The following is a 27,833-nucleotide window of genomic DNA, read 5'->3' as shown; positions in this document are numbered from 1 at the left end:
TGGGCTTCTGGGGGTCTTTATTAAGTGATGCTTTAGTCTCAGTCTCTGCCAGGGACTGGAAGTGGGCGTGATCCCACTCCCCCCAGGTTGTCCCAGACTTGCTGTCTTAGAGGAAGGAGGCAGGAAGCCAGTTCTCCTCCGAGAACAGTCTGGGAAGCTAGGCTAGCGCTGGGGTGGGGAACAGCAGAGCTGAGATCCTCGACCCTCAACCCCCAGCCCGAGCTGTATGTGCAGCCCGAGCGGGAGGGGCCGAGGCAATCCTGGCCAAAGCCTCCCACACTCAGCCCCACTCTTGCTGCTCCACTCACTGCCCTGAGCTATTCGTGATCTCTGCTCTCACATTCACCTCAACACTCCAGAAGCTAGCCCCATGCTCAGCTCCTCCAGGCCTTTAGTCCCGGGGAAGGACAAAAGTAGCGAAGCCCATCAGAGCAGAGGGTCCCTGGCTGGGCAGCTTCAAGGGGCCTCTCCTTTCTGCTGTCCATCTGAACACAGGCCCCTCCCTAGATAGTAAGGGGGGTCGTGGCCTCAAACTTCACCCCTCTCTCCTCTTACTGGCATCCCACTCTGTCCCAGCACAGCAGCCCAGAGCACAAAGCGCAGTGACCATGGGGCTGGCGGGCTCAGAAGCCCTCGCTGGCATATAGGCCAGACTGCCTGCAGCCGTCGTGGGCCTGCTCCCTGCCCTGGAAGCTAGACGAAGGGAGACAGAAAACAAGTGGGGCAATGGGTGTGCATCCCCTGCAGCAGGAGGAGGGGATCTAAGCCCTGCCCTGCTATTGGTGCAGGCAGCTCCAGGCCCCTCTTCCTTAAGAGTCCCCAAGGCTCCAGAGCTGCCCAGCCCCCTGCAAAGGGAGATGAGAGGGGGATGGGTGGTCCTCAAGGAGAGGAAGGGTCTGCAGAGAACCACCCAGACACCTGGTGTTACCCAACTCTACCCCCAGGCCCAGAGGGCCTAAACTCCTGGCACCAACCACCCTGCATCTTGGGTGAGGAAGAAGGGCCCCTTCTGCTGTCCCTTCCCCTCAGAGGTCCAGGAACCACTCCAACGAAACGCAGACACCCGTGCCTGCCACCTGCCCCTGGGGAAAGCAGGGGGGCTGAGGCAGGAAGGCTGGCTAGGGGCCCACAGGCCTCTCCTGCTCCAAGCACTTTCCTTGCTTTCCTGACGTCGTCTTGGCAACACGGGGACCCCGCCCTCCCAGCTGGCTCCTGGGCCCTCCCTGCAGCCTGTGTGCAGCTGGGCTTCCTTCCTGTGTGCGTGCGTGCGTGAGTCTGCGTGTGGTGGGGTGACTACAGGTGGTGGTCCTGGCTGCCAGGGAGGGCAGGAGAGATCTGGAGTCAGCCCCGCTGCAGGGCCTGGGGGTCGGTCTCAACCAATCTCCTTCCACTGCTTGTAGAAGTCCAGAACATTCTTGATGTCCACACTGGCATGTGCAGCGGCCTGCAAGGCTGCCTGTAGAATTGGGGGGAGGACAAATGGAGGAGGGCCTGACTTCCCAAACTCTGGGACAAGTCGTTGAGGTGCTGGGGAAGGGGTGATGGAAGAGGAAAAGAGCAGCCTGAGGGAGTCGACACCGGTACCTCTTCCCCATTCCACACTCTGCCAAACATCACCCCATGACCCACCTGCATAGGGCCTGAGAGCGTGCTGGGGTTGTCCAGTGGAAGGCCTGTGATGATGGTCACCATGCCACTCGGGTCCTCCTCACCTGCCCCCTGGGCCAGAGTCAGCTGTTTGCAGCTGTCCAGTATCTTATAGAGCGTCCTGGTGGGAGCAGGGGGGGAAGGCGGGCCAAGCCCCAGCATTAGCACGGCCTGAACACCAGATCTCCAGGGCACAGGGGAAGCTGGGGGTGAGGAGGGCACCAGGAGAGAGCGAGAGAAACCAGGCAGCCCAGAGGAGAGGGTCCTGGAAGCTGGCCCCAGAGGACATGCTACAGGGACTGGGCAAAGGTTCAATGAGTGAGGAAGCTGAGCCCAAGGATCTCAGGGCCACGGGGGCTCAGATGCTGGAGCAACTTCTCACTCCATCTAAGGTGAGACCTGCAGGAGGCCTCTGGCAGAATGAGCCTGGCCCCGCGCTGGTCCTGCTGCCTGTTACGGAATTCTCCGGCCCATCCCTCTGTCCTGGGGAGTGCCCACAGAGGAGCAAGGTAGGCAGCCTATCTGAGGTTCTAGGGGTGGGGGCTGAAATTTTACCAGGCATCTGCATCCTGCCTCTTCAGCTTATGCCGCTCAAAGCTCTTCCCCACCTCTTTCTGGCAGCGAATGTACCTGCAAAGGAGACGAGAGAGTGAAGCTTGGGGGCAGGGGAGAGGGAGGGCACCTCATACAAAGCAGGCCATTGTGGCGCAGAGGACCCAGTTTTATCGAGGCGGGGCACGTCTCCCACATCACAGGTCTGTTTGGAGTCATTCTGAAGTGGCTTCCTAGCTGCTGAGCCCAGCTTGCTTTTCCTCCTGATAACATCAATTCTTTGGTTCCTCCCTGGGGAGGAGCTGGGAGGGGAGAAGCAGCAGATGCTTTTCAAGTCAGTGCTTCTGGAGACAAGGTCCAAACAAGCAGGCTTTGTGCAGCTTTCTGACCAGGCAAGGGCAAATGCAGAGGAGGGGTGGGCCAGCCAGCAGAGAGCAGGGAGCCTTCTCCCTCTCCCCTACACCCAGTGTCTAGTCCTTTTCTGGCCCCAAAGGCCAGAAGGAAGGGCCTGTGCTGGGCTGAGCACCTATACACGGCCATCTGTCCCCCCAGCCCCATGGGAAGCCCCTGGGCAGCCCCGATGAAGGCACTCCCACCTTGGTCAACCTGATCACCTAAAGCAGGAGAACCTCCTGCAAAGGAGTCCATAGGTTGGAGGTGGGGGCTTGTTCCCCTCTCCCCGGTCACAGTGATCTCATGTTTGCCCCAGAGGTAGATGGACAGCAGGTCACTGTTCCCCAACAGGGCTCCTAGCTCCTCCAATCGCTGTCTATTTCAGCACCTAAGACCCTGACTTCTAATTATGTCTTCGGCCTCCCTCCCCAGGCAGTGAGCCAACTGCGACCAGGGGCCACATGTCTTACACGAGGAACACACGCATTCGTTGTCTGGGCTCAGCAGAGGTCCAGCCAGGCCTGCACTCACCTGTTCCCTTTTTTAAACTCTGCCTCCAGGTATCGGATCCCATCCCGGGCCCCGGGGTGTTCCTTCTTCAGCAAATCCAGGCCATCGATCACTGGCGGGCAAGATGGGGGTGGGGGAATGACAAAACAGATGAGCTCAGGCTGTCGTGACTTGGGGCTCTGCAGAAGCATCTGCACTCACTCCAGGACACACTGCAGGAAAAGGGACCGTAGCTCCTACAGGAATCCTGAAGTTCTTTCAAAGACTGACCTTCTGCCAACAATGTATGTTGGCAACTTAACAACTGCTTTCACTTAGATTTTCTCTTCTGTTTCTCCCAACCATCTTGTGAGTCAGGGTTTAACAGGGACTGTCATGCCCACTTCGCAGATGAAATGACTGAAGTTCAGAGAGGTGGCAGGACTTGACCAAGGCCACTGTGTGTAAACTGGGCCCCAAGTAAGAGTCTCTCAATCCCAAGCCAGATTCTCTTTTAGCCACACTCTCTGCTCCCACCTCTCCAATATACTTACCTGTCCTTGGGATGATGACAATGAAGCGGCCACTGGTGGCCAGCTGGCGGATGACAGGGAGGTGGTGGCAAAGGGCTTGGGTGTCGGGGACGAGGTAGGGAGACATTGCTGACTGGGCCTTGGGCTGCTGCAGGCTCCCTTCCAGCTGAGAGACCTCGAGCTGTTGAGAGAAGGCAGAGTGGGTGGAGCTGCATGCAGCCTGGGCAGGGGAAGAATGGTACTCAAGGTGGCTCTTATGGGGCTCCTCCTGCTGCCAATGGGAACAAGGGACCCCTTCGACGAATGGCCTCATAGGAAAAGTAGACAGAAACAAGTGTTAAAGGAAAGAGGAAGAGAAAGAGAAGGAAAAGAGACAGAAGTGAAGGCAGAAGGGAGCACGAAAGCTCAGTGACAAGTCAGCAGTTGGAAGGCAGTCTAGGAGGCTGGGAGGGTAGCCAGGGCAAGGTGGAGAGCCACAGTGGGCAGAACAGGGGCTGAAGCTGGAGGGCTGAGGACGTGCCAGGGGGCTTTAGGCAATAACCAGATCAAGAGCAGAAGGAGCACGGGGCCCCAACTTCTTACCTGAAGTCGTAGCTGGGCCATGTCTCTCATTAGCCTGTTCCGCCGAGCTTCCTCCTGTGCCTACAAGGGGAAAATACCAGGTGCTAAGCTTGGGACAAGAAGCTGGGGGAATGAATATTCCTTTCTCCAGTGATCAAGAAGACCAAAAGGGATTCCTGGGGTCTGAAATAGGTACGGCCTCATATAAAGTCAGCTCTCCATCACTCCTGCTAAGTGAGGGGAAGGGAGGCGTGGGAGAAAAACTATCCCTGCTGTGTAATCTGAACACATTCCATTAGCAGCCCACAGAAGCTCACGCCTCCCGGGGAGAGAGGGAGGGGATGGCACCTGTCTGCGTCTCAGGGTTCCACCTCTGCTCCTCTCCATCTGTCCTCCCTCCCAGGGGACACTATCCATGCACCCCTTCGCTTTCTATCATCATCCACTTGCCAACTTCTTCCAAAAGCTGCAGCTTCAGCCCAGACCTGACCACTCATGAGTTCCAGACGTACATACCCAAATGCCTACTTGACAGCCCAACCTGTTTCTCAGAACCTGCTTCTCATCCTCTAGTGTACCCCAGCTTGCTAAGTAAACCACCATCTGCCAAGTCAGAAAGCTAGCTAGCTTTGGCTTTTCCCTCTCTTTCAGCCCCAGCAGTTATCAGCCTCCCAGTCCTGTCAACTGTACCTCCTAAAAAATCATTCACATCCCTCTGCATCCCTCCATCTCTAACGTGCAACCCTGGTCTAAGCCAGTACCTCCCACCTTTACTATTATAACCACCTTCTTTTTGGTCTCTGCCTCCAGCCCAATTCATTTTCTCTGCCTGCAACCAAGGCAATCTTTCAAAAACCATCTGCTGTCCACCATGGCCCTGACTAAAAGTCCTGTGATGGTTTTCCTTTGTCTTCTAGATGAAGTCCAAATTCCTTAGTACGGTCTAAAGATGGGGACTTATTCTAAAAGGCATGGGGAGCCACTGAAGGCTCTTTGACGAGCAAACTGGCATCATTAGAGTGATGCTTTAAAATATTAATCTGGAATGTATAATCTCATCCTAATCATAAGAAGACACCAGACAAAGCCAAGTGAGGGACATTCTACAAAACAACTGAACAATACTCCTTAGAACTGTCAAGATTATAAAAGACAAGGAAAGGGACTTCCCTGGTGACGTGGTGGTTAAGACTCTGGGCTCCCAATGCAGGGGGCATGGGTTTGATCCCTTGTCAGGGAACTAGATCCCACACACAGGCCACAACTAAGGAGCTCGCCTGACTCAACTAAGATCCGGTGCAACCAAATAAATAAATAAATATTAAAAAAAAAAAAAAAGACATGGAAAGGCTGAGGAGACATTAAAACAATCAAATGTAATGTGGGATTCTGGAAAAGAAAATAGGCATTTACAGGAAAACTAGTGAAATCTGAATAAAGTCTATAGTTAACAGGATTGTACCAATCCTAATGTCTTAGTTTTGATAATTATACTATGGTTATGAAGTGTCCACCTCTTACCCGCCTGCGGAGTGTCCCCTTTGAGAAACTCTGGTAGAGAAAGCAAAGAAGGGAGGCAGAAGACCAGACCCATCGGGAAAGAGGGGTCCCTAAACCAGGCAGACACTAGAGCCCAGAGAGTAGGAGCAGCTCCCCGCCTGGCTTGCAGAGAAGCTAAGCTCCCACAGCAGCTTAGAACAAGGACAAGAGCCTGGTCTTTCCAATTCCAGAGCCCTGGCTCTGCCACTGATACATCCTCCTTTGTCATTCTGAGCTTCCTCGTCTATAAAATGAGGCTGCAAGCACCCACCTCACAGGGCTGTTACAGGGTTAAATGAGATGTCACAAGCAAAGCAGCTTTGCACATGGAAAACTCTCAATAAACGATGGGAGATGGCAATATGACAAGGACCACGCTGCTGCTGCCAGGGGATAAACCCCTTGGGGTGGAAACGTGACTCAGGCAGAGCAGGAGGCAGTCCCAGCAGGCAGTGTGGCCTGAGTCCACCGTGGCCTGTGGTGTCTAGCACCACACCAGAGGGGCTTTCAAGTATTCCGTGCCCCCAGGAGGAGTCCTCGGGAGCTTTAGGCCAGAGGAAATGGCTGCAAACACTCTAACATTTCTGAAGCTGTGTGACTTCCCCATAATTATTTTTGTAACCCCCTGTGTTTTCCCCTGTGCAACAGCAATGAAAGCCTTAACACAAAAGGTTAGTTTTTAACAAAACGTGCTTGCTTTTAAGGCAGCAAGGAGGGGGGTTTCTGGGGAGACTGTGCCCCTTCCCATCCACAGGAAAGGGGTGCTCAGAGGTCGGGGAGCCTGGGGCTGGGGAAAGGAAGAACATGGGGGAGGAGACTGGCTTGAGATGAAGAAGAACCCCTGGGCTTTGCCAAGACACGTGGGCCGCGCTTCCCGCGCCAGACACCACCCCCCCAAATGTACTGGTGCCACTTAGCTTGGGGAGGACAACATGCCCAGGGCTGTGCAGGCCCCACTAAAGAACCCACAGTGTTGCTCACAAAGTATTAGCCTCACAAGAGAAAGGCCTGTCTTGTTTGCTGCTGTAACCCTCATGCCTAGGATACTGACGGGTCTGGCATAGAGCAGATTCTCAGTAAATATCTGTGGAATGAATGACTGACTGGAAAAGAGGTAGCACAGGCCACCTCCTACTCTCGGAGGCTTCTGTGGGATGGGAGGGTTCCTGCATGGTGTCTGATGCCAGGATCCCTCCATTGCTCAGTCTTCATCCCTCAAAAAGGAAAGGGAAAGGAGCATTTTGCTGAGCACACATACTCCACAGCACACACTCCATAATGCAAAGTGCAAAGTGCCTGCCATTCTCTATCACTCCACAGTCACAGCAACCCCACAAAGCTGATTCAACTATTCCTGTGTAACCGATGAGGAAACAGAATTAGCAAGGTTAAGTGACTTGCTCAATTCAGACTAGGAGGTGACAGAGATGGCCCTCAATCCCCAGTCAGTCTACATACAGGCCGGTGCCAGGCTGCCCCTGCTCAAAGCAACTCTCACTCCCTATCGGCCCTCAGTTCCCTCCCCAGGCTCAGTCTCCCTGGCCCCAATTTCTTCAGTCGAGGGCCACCAGTGTGTCTAAGCCTCTGACCCTGGGTTTCTCAGTGAACCCATGGGAGCAGAGCAGACTCACCATGCGAAACTGACTCACCATGCGAAACTGGGCCTGGGCCTGCTGCAGCAGGCTCTCCTGCTCAGACTGGACGATGCTGACGAAGATGCCAACCTCTGGGTTGAACTGCAGGATGCTGCCTTGCAGGCGGGCAATGAAGTGGCCAAAGCTGCGGATGCAGCAGATGCGCACGACCGTCTGTGAGGAGACATGGGAGGCGGCCCGGCTGAGCAGGGCCCTCCAGGCCCGCTGGCCCCCATTCCTCCCCTCTGCCGTCCCTGCCAGCCCAACCAACTCAGCAACACGGGCTCCCTCGTAAGGCCTGTGGTCTGTGGGGTGGAAAAGAGGAGCGCCGAGGCCCAGGGCCTCTAGCTAACGGAAAAGGAGTGGGCAAGTAGGGCGAGGAGACTCCCAGAAGGACTAGAGAAGCAGGACTCAGGGCTGAGAAGAAAGAGACAAGGGCATGGGCTGGGAGTGATGAGACCTGGGTTCTTATGCCATCTTTCTCTGGGTCTCAGATCCTAACATATAAAATGAAAGGACCATTTCCAACTTATGTTTTGGTCAGCAAAACCCTTCTTTCCCCATCAAACAAAAATCTTATCTAGAATGCTAAAATATAAAACAGACTATCAAGCCAAGCTGGAGGAGGAGGAAGCAAGGCGGGGGTGGGGGTGGTGTGTGTGTGTGTTGGGGACGGGGGCTGGGATGCCTGTCCACTTGGCTTCCCTTTGCTGCCCCAAGACGGCCCATGTGGTGACACAGATTCAAGGGTGAAAGTCACTGGACTAAATGGGTAGCACATTCCCTTCCAGCTCCAACTTTCTGTTTGCTGGTCAGCTTAGAGGAGGCCGGGCTCAGAAAAGAAAAGAGACCAACAGAGATTTCAAAGCCCTAATAATTTACTTGTTTTGTCCTCTCCAAAAAGTGGAGAAAGGGGAAGGAGGCTTGTTTTACAAAGGGAGACACGACCAACAGCAAACCTGTGGAAGGACATCCTGCCAAGGAGGAAAGGAAATCCAAATGGTTCACCGAGTGAAAAAGGACTCACAGCTGCAGCCCCAGGGACATGCTCCCTGTCTGGATGGAAGGGGTGCCTGCCCGTCCCTTCCAGCCCTGAGCCCCTGCTTTGCTACTGAGTCTGATGAACAGCAGAGCCTGTGGCGTGAGAAATGATATCCTCACCTCCTCTGAGGTGCTGAGCAAGAGCCGATCCGTGTCAAAGTTAAAGCGTCTGTGGGCAGCCCGGAGGGGAGGCAGGTTGCGAAGTGCCATGTCCTCTGGGAGCAGCAAGCTAGACGGGAGGTCAGGCAGTTCACAACCTTCAAGAAGATCCTGGACCTCAGGACACAGGACCAGGCCTGGGGAGAAAGAGGACACATGAGACCACCTGCCCTATGGGAGCCCCCAGTCAGAGGGACAGTGTCCTTCCTCAGAGGCTGTGAGACAGGACATACTCCTCGGACACAAAGTGGGGAGAGATGGGGGGGAGGAAAGGAGAGATGGGTACACAGGGCCGTCAGGCAGAGCTTTAGGAGACCAGAGCTGGGAGGGTTAGAGGACCGCTCAGACTGATGGCCCCCTGACAGAGGGACAATTACACTAGGATGGATGTGAGAGGAGGAGCTCTGGAAGAAGGAATGGACTGCCCTTGGGTGAGTCCAGAGGTAGGAGAAGGTGATTTCCAGCTGGAAGGTGGCAGGAGGGGATGAACCAGACAGATGGGCTCTGAAGGTCAAGGTCAATTCTCAATGAGGAAGGCAGCAGTGCCACACCAGTGACTGGGGCTGGCTCACAGGCTCCCCTCACTCTGCTTTTGCCACTCCACTGCCTTCCCCAGGGAGCACACTCCCTGGTGGACCAGGCCACCTGCCCACAGTGGGGCAGTGTTGGGGCAGGAAACCAGAGAGGCCCAGACCACAATGACTGCTGTGTGTTAGGGAGGCTAGGCGGTGAATCCCATTGACCTCCTTACCCTAAGGACCAGGTTACCAGGAAGGGGGAGGCGGGCTTTGTGGGGCCAGTAAGGGAGAGAGAGGGAGGACAGTGCCAGGGACTCACTCACCAGACTCTTGGAGTCCCCCAGCAGCTGGCAACAGATTAAGCAACACAGAGAGGCGGTTCCACAGACTTTGAGAGCTCTTGAGGGAGAGAGAGAAGAGGAAGCCTTCAGCTGGGGCAGTGTTGGAGGCTGGCAGTGAACAAGAAAAGCACTATATCTGGGGGGTCTGGGGCTATGGTTTGAGAGAAAAATTAACAAAAGAGGCCAAGGGGGGCTCACGGAGGACTTGGAAAACAGGGAGGAATGAAGAAGGGGACCATGAAGCCTCACTGAACTTCATCAACCGCTGAAGGCTTGAAACCACAGGAGAAACTCTCTGGATCTTGGTAGTGGAAAAAGCTAGAGCGCTGGAGGAAGCTTCTCCCTGTCTAGCACAAACTTTTCCTTTCAGCCCTCCACGTGCCCACACTGGGCCACCTCTCTGGGGATATGACCTGCACCCCCAACTTCACCACACCGCCCTCGATGACTAACAGTGACTGACTAGCTGTCATCAGGCACAAGCACATGCCCAAGGTTGTGCCTGGCCCTGACCTAAACTCCCTCATCTAGAGAAGAGGGCGACCTGCAGAGAAAAGGGTCTTCCACAGCAGGCACGTGTGCTACTGGAATAAAGGAACACTGAAGAAAAGCCTCAGGGCACCGGAGGCTCAAGATTAAGACTCTGAACCTGAGAAAGGAAGGAAAAGGTCACAATCACACCAGCCAGTCTCCATGGCAGCCCGCCTCTGACACCACTCACTCCAGCTACAGGACTCTTTTTAAGCCGCTTCCCTGCTCACAACACTTGCACCTTGTCTGAACATCCTGTCACTTCCCAGTCTCATCTCTCTTGTCACTACTCAGTGCTCTCCTTTCTCTGGACTCTGGTGTTTACCTATCAAGGTTAGCCCTTGAACACATACTGTCATAGACATTACTCATAATGGCAGGCATTATGCCTGGCGTTGGGGACACAAAGCAGAATAAGCAGTGCTATTTTCCCAGTCCACAAAATTTGTATCCCAGCCCAGGCCACAGACTCTTTGAGGGCAAAGGTCATGCCTAATCCTTGCCCTGTAAAAAGCGTAAGGAGCCAGCACAGAGCAGGTGCTTGACAATAACTTTTGTCTTGACCAGCCCACCTGAGGGAATTCCCATACCCCATCCTGGCTGGCGCCCTCCCCTTACACCTTGGGACCTGACAGAGAGCAGTGGGAGTGGAGTGACACACCTGCGCACACACAATGATGAGGTCGGGGTTAGTCCGTAGCCAGTCCAGGAAGACTTTCACAGCAGGAAGCAGGCCTTCGGCCATCAGGACTTGCAGCTTCTCCTGGATGCTGCGCTCATTCCGACAGGAGCGCCCACTAGACTCACTTCCCTCCGACTCAGAGCCCTCTTCAGAGGCTGGGGGTGGGTGACAGAGAACCAGGATGAGTGACTAGTAGGCACATGGCAACAGGCTTCAGCTCTGTGCAGGGAGCATACCCCAACCTGCTTGGATTCTTCTGAAGAATTCTGATGTGAGAAGAGAGGAATCAGGCTCCTGCCTAACTTTTCTAGGCTCACTAACTAGTTGCTTTTAAGCCAAGAGCCTGGTGCCTTTTAAAATACGAGCTAAGGGGCTTCCCTGGTGGTGCAGTGGTTAAGAATCTGCCTGCCAATGCAGGGGACAAGGGTTCAATCCCTGGTCCGGGAAGATCCACATGCCGCGGAGCAACTAAGCCCGTGTGCCACAACTACCGAGCCTGCGCTCTAGAGCCCACGTGCCCCAACTACTGAAGCCCGCGTGCCCTAGAGCCCGTGCTCTGCAGCAAGAGAAGCCACTGCGATAAGAAGCCCACGCAATACAACGAAAGAGTAGCGCCTGCTTGCCGCAACTAGAGAAAGCCCGTGCACGGCAACGAAGACCCAACGCAGCCAAAAATAAATAAATAAAATAAATAAATTAAAAAAAAAAACACGAGCTAATTTGTGAGGTCTACAGCTACTCACTCAACTGACATTTATGATGTGCCTATACTGTGCAAAAGGCAGGGCAGACAGTCAGAAGTGAGCTACAGGTGGGGAGAAAAGGGTACAGAATTAAAGGAACTACTTCCAACTCCTAGCTCTTCAAGTCTGCAGGTTAGAACACTAAGTAGTTCACACTCCAACTCTGAGCATCAGCTTCCTCATTTCTTTTATTCATTCAAAGTCGCAACCATGTGCCAAGCACTGTGTCAGGTAATGAGGATACAGCAATAGACAAAACATGGACCGCCCTGCCCTCAAGAGGCTCATGGCATTGCGGGGGAGGGACAGACAAGTCAACGGACAGTGTCACTCGAGTGGGAAAAGGCTGGAAGTTGCCAAGGTGCAGAGTCTACAGGAGCCCACAGGAAGCCGACCCTTGGAGGAATCCCAGACCAAGTGACTTTTAAGCTAAAATCTAAAGTGAGAATTAGGCAAGCAATTGGCTAATTGAGAGGCTCAGGGCAAGGGAGGCAAAGTATATTCCAGACCAAAGAAGCACTGTGCACAGAAGCCTGGAGGTAAAGAACAGAATTTCGAATAGGGATGATAACTCTTCCACCACAAGACTGCAGTGAAAATTAGATAAGACCCCCCAAAAATCCAACCTAGTGCTTGGCATAGAGTAGATGCCGCAAATGCTCACTGCTGCTGCTGACCAGGTGCTCCCTTTGCACCTCAGGGGAAGACCCTCAGGGAAACAGTCTCATTCTAATCCACCTACCCTGGTGGGTGCAGTTTTTCTAGCTTCCAGGAGCCCTGGTAGGACCTGGGATGGCACGGGAGGGAGTTACAGCTGCAGTGCTGTGTAGGGAGAAAAGCCCCAAACCCACGGGGCAAGGTGGGAGTGGGAGGAGAATAAGACCATGACATCAGTTGGGAGCTGAGAATAAGGAAGTGAGCAGCAGAGGGGATTCCCAGGAAAAAACTCCAGGCCACACTACAGGCAGAAGCTGAAAGCCAGGCAGTGAGGGTGGGGATGAGAGGTACTCAAACAGAGAAAGAAGTGGCCTCTCTCAGATGAATGCCAATGGTATGGAGGTGAGGACCAGAGCAAGATGACGAAGAGAGGCCCAAGTACCTGGGTCTGAGGGCTTGTCCACATCCCCATTGACACAGGGCCTGCGGCTGGCCAAGGTGGGAGCTTCGGTGGTGGGCTGGAGGAGCAGGTTGCTGAAGGTGGGGGCCAGTCGGAAGCAGCGTTTAGTCTGGAACATCTGGGTGGACATGGCTTGTAGATTGCTGGCGATGCTGGCCTCACTGGGGCCCAGTGGGCCGTTGAGGGATTCAGGAGCCTCTGACCTGGCCCGAGGTGGCTCCAGGGCTGGGGACCGTGTCCCTTCCTCGTCCTCCATATCTTCCAGGTCTGATCGGGACTCTTGGCTGTTCATTTCTGAATCTGTCTCGGCATCAAAGGCTGTTCCCCCACCTTCAAGGCTCTTGTCGGAGCCACTGTCTGAGCCCTCACTGGCCCGGGCTGAGTCATGGCTCGAGTCGGAGTCAAAGCCTTCACTCAGGTCACTGTCATCACCAGCTTTGGGTGGGTGGCGCCGGCGGCGGAGGCAGGAGAGGCGGGAGAACTTCCGGCTTTTTCTGACCTCGCCATCTTGAGATGCTGCAGGAGGAGGCTCAGGACCTGGCTCCTCCACCTTCTCCAAGGGTTCCTTGGACTCTGGTTCATCTGTGGAAAGAGGATGGTCAGGTGGGGCCTAGGGACAAACCGAAACGAGGACACTGGCAAGGTGCTCTTTGACAGCACCTCCCCTGCCACACCTGTGTTCCCCTCCCACGATCCCCACACCCCATGCTAACCTTTCCACAGTCACAACCTCCCCCGTGCCTGCACCTGTGCCATCACTCTGGAATGCCGGGACGGGATTCTCGCCCTCTTCCAGCTCAGCTTGCAGCCGTATGTTGACATGATTGACAAGGTGGGAGAAGAGGGCCAGGGTGAAGGCAATGGCTGCACTGTACTGCTTGGATCCTAAAACCAGGAAAGCCAGCATTAGGGGCCCAGGGCCCTGAAAAGGAGTAGGCTCCACTAATTTCAACCTCATCTCACCTGTTCTCAATCCTTCCAAGGATCCAACTACCTCTGAAAACTTCCTCTAAGGTAAAAAAAAGACTTCTCAGGTCTCTTCACTCTCATCCTGTAATGTGGAATGTGCCAGCTCATCCTGCTTCCTCATGTAAGCTCATGGATGCTCTTGTCCCATCTCATCCTCCCTGGCTTTGATGCCTTCACGCAAGCGTCTCCCCATATGCCCCAAGCATCTTTGCACCCAGCCCTGCCTCTCCCTCCCTTCCATCCAACTTTGCTCTACATACACCTCTGGCAGAAACGTTTCCAGAACTGCCTAACTGCCCCCACCCCCAGCAAGTCTGAATTCTGTCTGGATCATCAGCTGAGCATCTCAACCACTGTGTCTGCCTGGGTCCTGGCCAAGGGTACGTGTGTTTGTGGGTGCAGGAGGGCGGAGGGGGTGGGAATACGCTGTTGCCTTTGCTCATTCACTAGGAGCTTCTTTAGGGCAGGGTTCCTTGCCCCTATCTCCCACAGCCAGGCAGCGACACAGGTAGTGAAGGGACTGCTTGTGGAAGCAAGTTCATGGATAAGGAGCTGCAGAAAATGGTAGTGAGGATCCCAGAAGCCAGTCGGGGAGAAATGAGGGACAGAGGGAGAGTTACCTGCTCTCTTCAAGCTGTGCACACCCATAAGGCAGATGATGACCATTTGAAAGATGAGAAGGTCCGGGAGGAAAGCATATCCACTCTCATACTCCTCCTCATCCTCACTGGCCAGGCTGAGGTTGGGTGAGGAGGGCAGGTAGAAGAGACAGAGGTTGAAGTCCTCCAGGACTGACTGGCAAAGTGATGTCAGCTCTGAGTCCACAGAGCTATGGAAGGGCAGGATAACAGGGGAGGTCAGTGATGGGGGCTGGGGCAGGCAAAAAGAGCTGGGAATACAGGATTCAGAGAAAAGACCACAGGATCCTTAGGGGAGACTTCAGGAAGAGGAGCAGGGGGAATCAGTGCTTGCTGGTCTCCAAAGCAGACAGGATAACACGGGAAGGGCAGACACGCAGTGGAAGGGATGTGGGTAGGCTTCCCATTCGGCCACTCCTTCAACATCTAGTAAGCATCCGCTGTGCCAGAGGGTAAGCCACCCAGAGAATGGGCACAGAACCTAGGGTGAGACAGTGAGGGATGCCAAGAAAGGACTAACCAGCTAAAGAATTTCCAATCAAAAGGCAGAATTCACCAGCCCACTCCCTCCTCTTCAAGTCCCCGGCCAGAAAGAAGCCATCGTGATGGGGCTCACAGGACACAGTTCTTGCTCACACTCTCTTCCACTCACCTGCTTTTGGGCTGCAGGAGGCTTTGCAGATACATAAAGTTCACCAGCAACCTCTTAATGTCTTTACCTCTGAAATGAGAGGAGCCCAAGGTAAATGGTGAACAGCTCCAGAGTCCCTATGGTCCTACTGCACCAACTGCAGAAAGACCCCCTCCTCCCACAGGCCTCACTCACCGCTTCTTGCTGGGAGAGAGCTTCCGCGTCTCGCACTTCTTCAGCTGGTGGTACATTTTGGCTGCCTTGTCATACAGCCGCTTGAGGTTCCCATAGGCCCCCTCAAAGGACACTTCCGACTGGATGCTGAAGGAGACAGAGGTGAGCTACTGAGTCTTGGCAGAGGCAGAGGTGGAGAGGGGAAATGTCAGTCTTCCAGGGATTTAGGGAGCACTGTTTCTAGTCAATACAGGCTGCTCCCAGCCTCCCCTTCCATGTATGTACTCAGGATGAAAGCTATCTTTCCTAATAAAATACAACTTCCAGATTAATCAGAGTAATGATGACATCTGCATCTCCTCTGTATCTAGAAATGGGACAATTAATCTCACTGAATGTTACAAACTTAACTTAGTTACCATCCCTGAAATACACTATCCTTCACCTTAAAGCACAGAGCACTTAACAGGTCGCATTTAACAAGCATTTACTACGTGCAAAATGATATTTACGTACGCTACTTCAGTTAATCCTCATGATATTCATTAAAATGCAAATATGTACTGAGCACCCCACTCTGTGTCAGGCACTGTACCCTACTATTGTCCACATTTACAGATGAGGAAGTAAAGCCTGAGAGATCGAGTATAATGCAAAGGTCACATAACGGACTTCCCTGGTGGCACAGTGGTTAAGAATCCGCCTGCCAATGCAGGGAACATGGCTTCGAGCCCTGGTCTGGGAAGATACCACATGCCGCGGAGCAACTAAGCCCATGCGCCACAACTACTGAGCCTGAGCTCTAGAGCCCACAAGCCACAACTACTGAAGCCCGGTGCCTAGAGTCCGTGCTCCCCAACAAGAGAAGCCACCGCAACGAGAAGCCTGCGCACCGCAACAAAGAGTAGCCCCTCCTCGCCACAACTAGAGAAAAGCCCACGCGGGGCAACGAAGACCCAACGCGGCAATCAATCAATCAATCCATAAAACAAAGGTCACATAGCTAAAACATAGTAGAGCTGAGTCTCCAACCCAAGTCTGTCTTACCACAAAGCCTATGACCTTAACAGCATGCTATACTTTAAAAAAAAGTCTTGTTTTTTGAAACGTCTTTTAATTACAAAAAGCAGTGATAGAAAAGAAGAAATACACGTCAGTGGTGAATTAAATATAGCTACAGGGCTTCCCTGGTGGCGTAGTGGTTGAGAGTCCGCCTGCCGATGCAGGGGACACGGGTTCGTGACCCGGTCCGGGAAGATCCCACATGCCGCAGAGCGGCTGGGCCTGTGAGCCATGGCCGCTGAGCGTGCGCGTCCGGAGCCTGCGCTCCGCAACGGGAGAGGCCACAACAGTGAGAGGCCCGCGTACAGCAAAAAATAAATAAATAAATAAATAAATAAATTTTTTGATACTCCTTCCACTGAGAAGTGGGTTCTGTGTCACCTCGCCTTAAATCTTGGCAGGGGATGAGGGTGGGAGACAACAACTATGCAACTGCTTTGACCAAGAGAATACTGCAGGAGTGACTCCACCAGTTTCCAGGCCCAGGCCTTAAGAGATTGGCAGACTCTACTTCCAAGTTTCTTGGGTCATTATTTGCTGTTGGAGCCCTGAGCCACTATGTAAGAAGTCCATCTTCCCTGAGGAAGATACCACATGGAGAGGCCCTGAGACTACATGGAGAGGGAGAGGGGTCCAGATGAACAAACCCTCCAGAAATATCAGACCCCCAAATCAGCCAAATACCACTGACTGACCCTAGACAACGCCACCAGGAGGAGAACTGCCAAACTGAGCCCTAGCCAAATGCCTAACCCACAAACCACGAGATATAATTGTTTAAGCATAGTAGAGGAGGACCTTAGTTGGCACCTCCCAAACCTGGATGTGCTTGGCTCTCTTTGAAAGTGATTCACCCTAAATCATGATTATGAATGTGATGAGGGATCCAGGACAAGTAAGGGGGGCATTCCCTGGAAGGCATGCAAGGAATGGGAAAGATGCAATGGGAGGTTATAAACCTGATAATCATATTCGAGAATGAATACACAAATAACAAAGGCTGGACAGGGTGTGGAGAAAAGGGAACCCTCCTACACTATTGGTGGGAATATAAATTGGTGCAGCCACTATGGAAAACAGTATGGAGGTTCCTCAAAAAACTAAAAATAGAGTTGCCATATGATCCAGCAATCCCACTCCTAGGCATATATCCAGACAAAACTAGAATTCAAAATGGTACATGCACCCCTATGTTCATAGCAGCACTATTTATTATAGCCAAGACATGGAAACAACCTAAATGTCCATTTACAGATGAATGGATAAAGATGTGATACATATATATATATATACACATATACATATACAATGGAATACCACTCAGCCATAAAAAACGAATGAAACAATGCCGTCTGCAGCAACATTGATGGAACTAGAGATTATCATACTAAGTGAAGTAAGTCAGACAGAGAAAGACAAATACCATATCATATCACCTATATGTGGAATCCAAAATATGACACAAATGAGCTTATCTACAAAACAGAAACAGTCTCACAGACATAGAAAATAGACTTATGGTTGCCAAGGGAGAAGTGGGGGTGGAGGAGAGATGGAGTGGGAGTTTGGGGTTAGCAGACGCAAACTATTATATATATATAGAATGGATAAACAACAAGGTCCTACTGTATAGCACAGGGAACTATATTCAGTATCCTGTGATAAACCATAATGGAAAAGAATATAAAGGAGAATGTATATATGCATAACTGAATCACTTGGCTGTACAGCAGAAATTAACACAACATTGTAAATCAACTATATTTCAATTAAAAAAAAAAATGAATAGAGTGGATGGGAGGCCAGTCTGTAGTGATCTAGTAAAGGAACAGGGTAAATATTTGTTGATACAGGAAACAGGTTTCCTTGACCAGGAAGGCAGAATTAGGTTATTTTATTTTACACCTGAGTAGCTGACCATTTAAGCCTCCCTTGAGGCTCTGAAGCCCAATTCACTATATAACTTCTTCTGAGATAGATTTGGCTTCTCAAGTAGACTCTGGCCCTGATTAGGTGGCAACAGTGAGTTTTCTGGCAGTTTATGTCTCACTAAAACTTAACCAATGGCATTCTCATTTACCTATCACTCTCATGTGCATTTGGTTATGGTGACTTAGTAACCTAAGCCTAATCAACTTTGGGTGCCCTGAAAAAATTGTTTTTTCATTCTAAGAGCTAAGTGTGAGATCTAGGGAAGCAGTGATCCACCCTGTTAAACTTGTCCCCCCATGCTGTCATCTCTGTTACCTCAAGACACTGAAGCTCTATAGTTCTGAAGTTCTTGTCAGAGGCTACTTTGGTACCATTTTATCAACTATATCAATATATATATATATTATTATATATATTATATATATATTATTTCCTTCTTCAGGAAGGCGGCAATCCTGTTATTTTTCATGACAGCAGACAGCTACTTCAGCTGCCCAAGTATCTACAAGTCCAGGTGGCTGTGTGAAAAGCAGCAGGGCTGCGTCAGGATGCCCCCGAGAGAAGGGACCCCCTCAATCTTAGCATTCTCCTATCTATCTCACCCAGGAGCTAGAGAAGGGAGAAAGGGAAGAGAGAAAACAAAGCAGAAACTGTGCAGACATGAAAGTAGGGCTGGGGAAAGAGCTGGCAAATACTCACCAGCGCAGGTAGCAATACATGGCTTCCACGTTATAGTACTTGCTGCCGGCAAGGGTGCCCAGCTGGTTGAAGGGCATTCCTGGAGAGAAAGAAAAGTCACACAGTCTGTAGCCATAATACTCACCGAAAGCTGCAAGGCCCAACCCACGTTAAGCATCAGAGAACTCATGGGGAGAACAGTGGGTCTGCAGGCGACACTGGTGTCTCAGGTGATCAGCAGTTTAATGTTGCTCCTCCAGGGAGTTATCTATTCTAGACTCACTTCCTATCAGTCTAAGCCCACCTGGACCACCAGGGATTTCAGCACTGATGACTGCCATTCCTTCAGCAGCAGCTGTGCCTCTTCCAATGCTGACTGAACCCCATGGAGCCCTCTCCTCTATCCCAGCTCAGTCTCTCACCTCTGAGTTCTCCTTCCTACATGCTAATCCCCATCTTTCCCTGTAATGGAGCCTTATCCCTTCCCTCGCTGTGCCTCCATGGGGGCAGCTGAAGTACGGTCCCCTTTCTACAGAAACCTCAGGAACAGGGAAGCCACCTTGTCTCTCCCTCTTCTTCTGCCTCCTTCCTTCTTAGCTCAAGACTTTCCCATTTCTCTTCTCCTTCCACCATCTTCTGAGTGTGTGTTACAAGGGTCAGAATACAGAACCAAGGTGAAGTATGAAAGAATTGAGCGTGGGTGGGAAGGGCCCAGGGGGAAGTGAGTATGGCCTGCCTGCCATCTCAACATTGTCTTCCTCTTGGAAAATGCTGCTGGGTTGGGAGGCCCCAGTGCAGGGGTCCACTTACCAATCTGGGGAGCCACTGACAGGGCTTGGTAGTAAAATCTCTCAGCTAGCAGCTCAGTGTCTACGCCAGCTAATTCATTCTGATATCGTGCTGCAGGAGGGAGAGGAGGAAAAGAAATACAATGATTCCGTGTTTCAGAAAAACCTCCCCTCATCTGGGAGTCTACTCTGGAGAACTGTAATAAGAGCCCGGGAGGAAGATACCTGAGCTAGAAGGCAGGCTGCTTGGGTCTCTGGCACAGTCTTAAGTCTGCATGACTATGGGCAAACTGTTCAACTCTCTCTTCCTTGCTGGTAGGTCCAAAATGTAAAGAATATTTAGTGTTTGTAAAGTAAAGAGGCTCTTCTTGATTACCTCTTCCCAATGAAGGGGCTGCAGCATATATAAATGCTTGAAAAGACTTCTGATATTTGGTTCTGGAATTCAACTGCTCAGTTCTAGAGAGAAGACATTACTAATGACACTTGGTCAATCTACTGCAAAACAGCTGATTCTCTCTGTGCCCCCTGCCTATAAAGGGTCCAGGAGTGGGATGGGGGCAGGGAGACGAGCCTCAGATCAATAAAGGATAATGCATCTGACAGCCACACACCGGCAGCCTAATGACAGAACCTTTGTCTATCAGGACTAGAGACCGAGGGCCATAAAGCAAGAGTACTTTTCCATTCTGAGAAATATATTTCAGGCACGTAAGTCCTCCCTGTGGTCCAACTGCAATTCCTCTAGAAATCCATGAAGAGAAAACCCCAAAGGAGAAAGACATCAAATTAAAATCTTCCTAACCCACCGGTGAAACCAGGTTATCACCCTGACTTTCTTAAAGAGCAAAGACATTTTCCTTCTTCTTGTATTCACCATCCTTTTTGACTCATGCATGAACAGTGAAAAAAAGGAAACAGTGTAAACAGACTGGAGGAGAAAAGTTATCAGAGGCCACACTGAGCCTCCTGCTCTCCAATCACGTAAAGGGTGGTACCAACAAGAGCAGTTGGAGCCTGTCCTGTAGCCCAAAACAGAGAAAAATGAAAGGTTCAGATTCTTACACAAATCCCCCAGGTACACTAGACATCGGTGGCATGCCATCTGTGCCCAATCCATCTCCTTCCCTGAGGCAGACACTGGCTTCTTGCATCCTGAGAAAGAGAGAGATAGAAAGAGAGAGAGAGATATGTTTATAAGCCCATTCCTCTGTCCCTACCTATGGGGAAACACCTTTCCTAGGTGGAGAAAGGAGATAAAGAATCCAGGGCTAGTTTTAGAACACAGCCTTATGGGGCAGAGAAGACACCCATCCAGGACACAGAGACACAGGCTCACAGGCAGACAGAGGTAGAGACACAGAAACTCACAGGCAGGGGTCATTCATAGGACAGAAAGGAACTAGAACAGATGGGCTATGGTCCTCAACCTAGGACAGCTCCCTGGGGGAAGGTCATGTGAAAGGTCATCATAGGAAGGCTTCTAGAAAGTAGAGGTGAGGCTCAAGTGTCAGTACAGTTGTGGGTGCCTTGGGTAGCAGCTCCCCACCTAAAGGTAAAAGGTTTGGGTAAAGACGGGAAACTTGCCCAGGAAGAATGGCATTTGAATGAGGCCAAGGTAAATGCTCCTGGCTTCTGCTTGGTGGGAGGTCCACAGAGAAGGCAGCCTATGGAGAGTCTATCCATGAGGGAAATGAGGTCATCTTGCCTGACCTGAGGACTGGTGGTGGCCAGAGCCAAATATGCATGGGCTCTCTCCTCTCCCTTCACCCAGGCAGCCTTGTAACTTCAGAGAGCTTCAGCTACTTGGCAGGCAGTTTTCCCATGTGCCAGGTACTGTTCTAAGTGTATTAAAATATCAACTTAAGTAATGCTCAAAGCAACCGCAGGAGGTAGTTACTCTTGTTACTTCCATTTTACAGTTAAAGAAATCAAAGTTGCACAGCAGGTAAGTTGCATAGCATCCTCCTATCCATTCCACTTTGCAGCCACACTCCTGGGTGTGTAGCTCCCATTCTGAGCAGCCTTTCCTAATATTTTTTATAGAGACATCGCTGAGTTGGCTGAATGGGAAATATCAATAAGGAGAAAAACTAAAATGATTTGGGGAACTGACCCTTTGAAATAAGGGTTCTTAATCTTTGTTTAAGCTATGGACCCCTCTGGCAATCTGGTATAACACCTATAAATGTTGCCTTGGATTGACGTTGTTTTGTTTTGTTTTTGGCTGCGCCACACATCTTGCAGGATTTTAGTTCCCCAACCAGGGACTGAACCCGGCCGGGGTCCCAGCAGTGAGAGTGCCAAGTCCTAACCACTGGACCGCCAGGGAATTCCCCATTGTTTTGTTTTTAAATGTTTTTAAATGTACAAAGTACAGTGCTCTGCTTCTGACCAGAGAATGCTGCCACACAGAGGTGCAGACACAATCTCCATCTCTGGCCCAGAATGTCTTTGTCCTGGTGAGGGAAGGGGCATGGGGCTGGGGGAGGGGAGGGGGTATAAAGAGCAAGGGGAGTTGCAGGAAGAGGGAAGGAGCTCTAAAGGATAGCTGAACTGAAGAGAAAACCACCACAGCTGCCAGTACCTCAGAAGGCCAAAAAGAGATTTGCACTATCTTGAAAGAATGTTCATGATTTCCCCAACGTTTCTAAAAACTTTAATACTTTCATCAAATACTAGGAAACAATCTCTAAAGTTAAAAGAAATGCCAGCCAAATTCAACTGGAAGAAAAAAAAATGCTATTAATAACATCTTTCAGTGTCAGACCTACTCTAGATCATTCCATTCCCTCCCTGATTCTCCACCGGTCTACAATCCCAGACTGAAGAGGTCTCTCTCTCTCTCTCTCTTTCCTTAAGATCTTTACCCCAAGTCATACGGTTGTTTGGATAAATCCAAATTTCATGAAGCATTTGTAGGTCTTCTAGAATGCTCTCTGCCTGGCTGGGTCACAAGGTACATGGATCCTGAGGGATAAGAAGGCCAGAAGTAGAAGCATATGAACTTGCTCCTCGAGCCCACCTTTCAGGTTTCACTGACCTATGAGGGGGTCGGTGACATGGGTCCAGTCGATGCAGCACTGCAGTTCTAGCTGGTAGTGGGACTGAATATAAAGAAGGAGATGCTGATAGAAGCCAATACCAGCGACCAGGTGTGTCCTGTAGGCACATTCCAAGGTGCTCCGGCTGTGGATATGCTGGAGATTGGGAAAGGGAAGGGGCTAGTTAAGCAACAAGATCAGAGTTCTGCTCCCCCATCCCTAATCATATTCATCTCCCTGAAGAAATAAACTTATCTTCTTGGCTCTGGAACTTTATCCACATCTCCTCTCACTCACAAGTTACCCCTATACCCTTAGACCTACTTCTCTGGTCTCCCCATCTGGGATCAGGCTCCCCTCCTTCCCTGAACCTAATTCCATATGACTCCCTCCCTTTCTGCTATCTCTTCCTTGGTTTCCCCATCTACAACCATACTCTGGCCCACTTGCCTAGCTGTCCTTTTCTTCCTTAGCTTCCCCTCTTTAGACAAACATCTTCCCAAGATCTTGACCTCCCCTTACCTTTTTGTTAGTCTTGATAAGCTGGATAACTTCGTAGTACACCTTTCTCCACAGCAGCTCCTCTGCCTTCCTCCCATAGTCCACCGGGTGCAGGAACATAAGCTTGATGCAGAGCTCACGCAGCCTGGGAGGGTGTAGAGGAGAGCATGAGAGGGACTGCCCATCCCTTGGTGAGGGACACAAGAACTGAGGACAAGAAGGCATTTGCCAACACCCCGACTGACAAATCTCTGTGCCTCGCAATAGACATCCAGGGTCAGTCAGTAGGACCCAAGACAACAGCAGTCCTGGAAGGCAGTGGGAGCCCCAAAAGACAGAGGCAGGAGCAATAAGAATTTTAATAATCTTCATTTCTTTCCCTGCACCTTTCTCTCCTTTTTACTCTGCCTCTGTATCTCCTCTTTCCTTCCTTCATTATGCAGTATGGCCAACTCCTCCAACTCAAACACCATTCTAATGATGTTAGATGTAGAAGCTGCAGAGAGTGAGGGATCTCCTCTCCCTCTTAGGAAGGCCAGAGACGTCATACCCCATTATTGTACCATGAGGTCAGGAGATAAAAGAGAACATGTGTCTATACGTGACAGGGTTTCAGGTGGAAAGGAATAAAGAAACTGTAAGAATGTGTAGTTTAGAGTCTCAGCTTACTTGTTCCTCAGGCTAATGTTCTCTGGTTTGAACACTTCTTGATAAGCGGTTTTGTTGCAAAGGATGAGGTCAAGTCGATGCACAGCCTCCACCACGGCCCTGCAGGGAAATATAGGCAAACAGCCTCTAAGCCATGTGTATGGTCCACCTATGATGCTGGAACACTGATCCTAGAGGAAAAGCTAAAGAATTTGGGGTGGGGAAACTAAATGGCTGCAGACTGAGTTCCGTACAAAACAAGATGAACACAGTCTCCATCCTGATACAGCAGTCCCCTCAGGAGACATCTGGCAATGCTGAAGACATTTTTGATTGTCACTACCTGGGGGAGGGGAAGAAAAGGCATTGCTATTGGCATTTACTGTGTGCTGCTAGACACCCCACAATACATGGGAAAGTCTACCACCATAACTATCCTGCCCCAACTGTCAACAGTGTCAAGGTACAGAAACTCTGTGATATGGGAAGGTAGACTCTCTCAATGCAAAGAGCATAGGCTGTGATGTCTGACAAAACATCTAGGGTTTGAACCTGGCTGTGTCTTACTAACTCTATAACTTTGGGCAAAATTACCTACCTCTTTAAGCCTTAGTTACCACATGCATAAAAGTGGAAATAATAGCAGTTACCTCAAAGGGCTGTTGTGAGGATTAAATGAAATAATTTATATACAGCACTGGTATACAGTAAGCATTCAATAAATATTGGTGGAATGAATAAATTATTATTATGCAAAGGCTTATTATCTCTGACATAAAGCAAAGGCATTCCTAATATAAAATTCTGCTTTGGAATAATGGGGTAAGAGAAAGGGGAAGGGTGTCCCTAAACTGCTTAGTTATAAGGTCTCCTGGATCCTGCTGGAGGAACTGTTTCTTTAATATAAAGTGTAGGCTCTGGAACCAGACAGCCTGGGTTCAAATCCTAGCTCTACTTCTTACAAGCTATGTGGTCCTGGGTAAAAAATCTAACTTTCGGGACTTCCCTGGTGGTCCAGTGGTAAAGAATCTGCCGTCCAATGCAGGGGACGTGGGTTCGATCCCTGGTCGGGGAACTAAGATCCCACATGCCGTGGGGCAACTAAGCCTGCATGCCTCAACTAGAGAGCCCACGTGCTGCAAACTACAGAGCCCACGCGCCCTGGAGCTTGCACACCACAACTAGAGAGAAAAAACCCACACGCCACAACTAGAGAGAATCCCACATGCCGCAAAGATGCCACATGCCTCAACGAAGATCCCATGTGCCGCAGCTAAGACCCAACGCAGCCAAAAAAAAAAAACCCTTAAAAAGAAAAATCTAACTTCCTTATGTGTCGGTTCTCTCATCTATAAAATGGGATTAATATCATCATCTACTTTGTGAGGGTTAAATTAGCTAATATATAAAGCACTTCTAACAGTGCCTTGTACACAGTAAGTACTCAAAAAATATTAAGTCTTCATCCTGAGGGAGATATTCCAGACCCTAAGAGAAAAGTTCAAGGAAACTCTACAATGGATGGCCAAGAGGTGCCTGGGTAAGTATCATCTCTGGAAGGGTAAAACCCAGAGGACAGACAGCAGCTGTGAGAACAGGTGAATCAGGCACAGCTCTGGACACAAAACAACCAAAAAATAGGGAGTGATGATTCCTAAAACAGTCCAAAATTGTTTCAGAATACTGAAACACGCTCCTGGGCTGGGGAAAGTGGGCCACAGCAGGCTAGCATCTTGTGGTGGCTCAGGTGGTACACCACTAAAAGCTGTCCTGTACAGGGCGAAGTGACCACCAACACCCAGCTGAGTGGGTGGGATAGTAATCAAGGCCTTCTCACAGGCAATCTTAAGAGCCCAGCATTTCTCCAAACACCTCCTGGGCTGCCTAGAGATGGAAGCCAAGCCCTTTCAGCCATCCTGGCCCTCAATGCCAAGGGCAGTACCAGGCAGCCATCAGTGATATGCCAGCTTAGTCCCCAGGAAAGGGCTTTTAACTTCAGTGCCATGAACAGATGTAAGGAGGCTGTGTGTGTATGTATTTTTATGGACAGGCCCCAGAGCTTTCCTTAGATTCTCAATTCAAAAAGGTTAGTAACCACTACTCAAGGAAGTTCTAACTGCAAACTCTTAAACCTGAGAGGTCTCCGCACTTTCTTCTACATTTCCCATCAGACCCTAAGCTCCTCCACTAAATTGTAATCTCCTTTAGAACAAAAACTACAAAAAAAAGTCTTGTGTCTCATTCACTATTGTAATCCTAAGCCTAGCACAGTGTTAAAAAAAAAAATGTTTTTAAAAAAACAGTTAAAATTGGCCTAATTAACTGGTGCTTGTGTCCCTTCCAGCATCCCTTTTCCAGCTGCCTTTTCTGAGGGGCTTAAAACATTTCAGAATTTCATTTCTGTAAACAGACTGTGGGAATTTCCCAAATTTACTGAAGGTCGGATGACAGTTACATAGTCTAACAACATATTTACCTTGGGCCAAGAAATCAGACCTTCCTCCCCCAGTTCTTCCCACCAATCAACATTGCTATAATAAATAATAAAAAGAGATCCGCTGCCTCAAATTTCCATCCTGCCCAAAGCCAACAACACACAATTACCAGCAGAGATACCCATGTGCACACATGTAAACCACACATGCAAACATATCAGCTTAAGTCAGTCAGTTCTGTGAGGGCAGTGGCTTGAGAAAAAACAAGATTTGTGAATGATTAGAAGGATGACCAGAGCCATTTCTAAAAGCTGGAGACAAGTAAGGAATCTTGCAAGCACTGCCTACGCTCTGTCTGACAGGCAGCACTGACAATCGGCTGCATGACAAGGCACATGTGCCATCCCAGCCAACTGTTCACCCACCTGGAGACTGCTTGGGGCAGCCCACAGTGAGAGCCGAGGGGCTGATAGACTGGATCACTTTTCTATTTTTGGATCAGCCTATACTCCCCTCTGCCTTCTGGCTTAGGAAGCCAGAGCAGGCAGGATGCCTACTCAAGGGCGGAAAAGACAACATGTTCTTGACTCTTTCACTGTCAAGATGAGGCCCATGGCTCTGAAGCTGGTCTTCTTATGCAAACACCTCTGGTTCTATAGAGCCTGAGCCGAATGAAAACCCCAAACCCTACTCCCTATTAGAAAGCAGAAAACTCAATTTGGTCTCTATGCTTCAACCTATTTTGATCCAGTTCAAGAGCCCATGTTTCAGCTGCCCCACACAAAAAATCCTCGACTCGGGGCAGGAGGAGCTCACTCAGGATGGGAAGAGCTCATACTGGCCTGTTCCCAACAGAGGGCTGAAAGGCTGAAGATGTTGAGGAGTGTGAGTGGCACTGTGGAAATCAGAAACCAGGAATGGAAGTTGCCTGGCAAGAGACTGTAGTCATGAGTCTGGAAGGAAGGCAGAACTCAGGAGTCCCCAGGTGCCCTGAAATGGGCTCCTATGACCTAAGAACATTCTGGACTCAAAGTCCTTCACCGCCCTTCCAGTGCAACACAAATAGTCTTCCAGCCTCTTTCTTTTCATTCCGAGTCCCAAAACTTAGAGCCATAAGGGACCTCAAAGCCTATCAAATCCAAATCTCTCCTTTTAAGGATGAGAAAACTGAGGCCCAAGGTTAAACTGTGAGAGAATGGCAAAGCAAGGAGCTGAACCTGGCTCTCTAGATTTCAGTCCAGGGCTCTCCCTGTAAGTCCTTACAGGGTTCTAAGTACCATTCCCTTCCGGGTTTTTCTCCTATCTGTGACCCCACCCTCACCTTCCCAACCCCTGCAGTCCTCAATTCCCACCTTCTTACCCCAAATCCGCAAAGCTCGGTGCCCGCCCCAAGCTCACTACGGAAGGTATCCCTCCACGTGCTTCCCTCCCAACCTCCCACCCACCCAATTCCTTCTTTCAGCTCAATCCAGCGTTACGGGGCCCCGCCCCCTCTGCTCCCTCCAAAATTGCCCCCCCCCCCTCGCCCGCACCCCAGCCCGGCACCAGAGCCCGCCCGCCCGGGAGGCCCCGCCCCTCGCTGTCCCCCCACTTCCCTTGGCGGCTGCACTCACGCCCCGGCCCCTCTCACCGGTAAAGCCGCTTAGTGTGGAGGACCTTTGCTTCGGGCTCGCTGCTCTCCCCTGTGGGGGGGCCTTGGCTCATGGTGCCCGGGCCCGGGGGCGGATCCCGGTCACAGACCCCTGCCACCTACCGCTACCGCCACCACTGCCGTCTCCGGCCGTAGCCGCAGCCGCCACCGCCGACGGACCTGCTCGGCCGCCATAGCTGCAAGGCAGCTGCCCGCGACAGCT

General features: G+C 50.9%; 1 protein-coding gene across 1 annotated transcript; it reads right to left on the bottom strand.

Annotated features, from left to right (window-relative positions):
- Nucleotides 1-27,833, bottom strand: SMG5 (SMG5 nonsense mediated mRNA decay factor). The gene is made up of 22 exons (XM_007457897.1): nucleotides 27,611-27,833; nucleotides 23,567-23,665; nucleotides 22,919-23,042; nucleotides 22,396-22,552; nucleotides 20,418-20,507; nucleotides 19,375-19,464; nucleotides 18,586-18,664; nucleotides 14,914-15,039; nucleotides 14,740-14,808; nucleotides 14,070-14,278; nucleotides 13,228-13,365; nucleotides 12,463-13,062; nucleotides 10,600-10,775; nucleotides 9,390-9,465; nucleotides 8,510-8,685; nucleotides 7,364-7,522; nucleotides 4,197-4,256; nucleotides 3,636-3,795; nucleotides 3,124-3,214; nucleotides 2,203-2,277; nucleotides 1,630-1,768; nucleotides 1-1,456 (listed from the first exon to the last, which is right to left on the bottom strand). The coding sequence occupies exons 1-22, from the start codon at nucleotides 27,682-27,684 to the stop codon at nucleotides 1,373-1,375; spliced, it is 3,051 nt and encodes a 1,016-aa protein (XP_007457959.1). The 5' UTR covers nucleotides 27,685-27,833; the 3' UTR covers nucleotides 1-1,372.

Source organism: Lipotes vexillifer, unplaced genomic scaffold, assembly GCF_000442215.2.
Source record: "Lipotes vexillifer unplaced genomic scaffold, Lipotes_vexillifer_v1.1 scaffold238, whole genome shotgun sequence".
Taxonomy (NCBI): domain Eukaryota; kingdom Metazoa; phylum Chordata; class Mammalia; order Artiodactyla; family Lipotidae; genus Lipotes; species Lipotes vexillifer.
The sequence above is the reverse complement of the archived record's forward strand: the minus strand, read 5'-3'. Positions and strand labels throughout refer to the sequence as shown.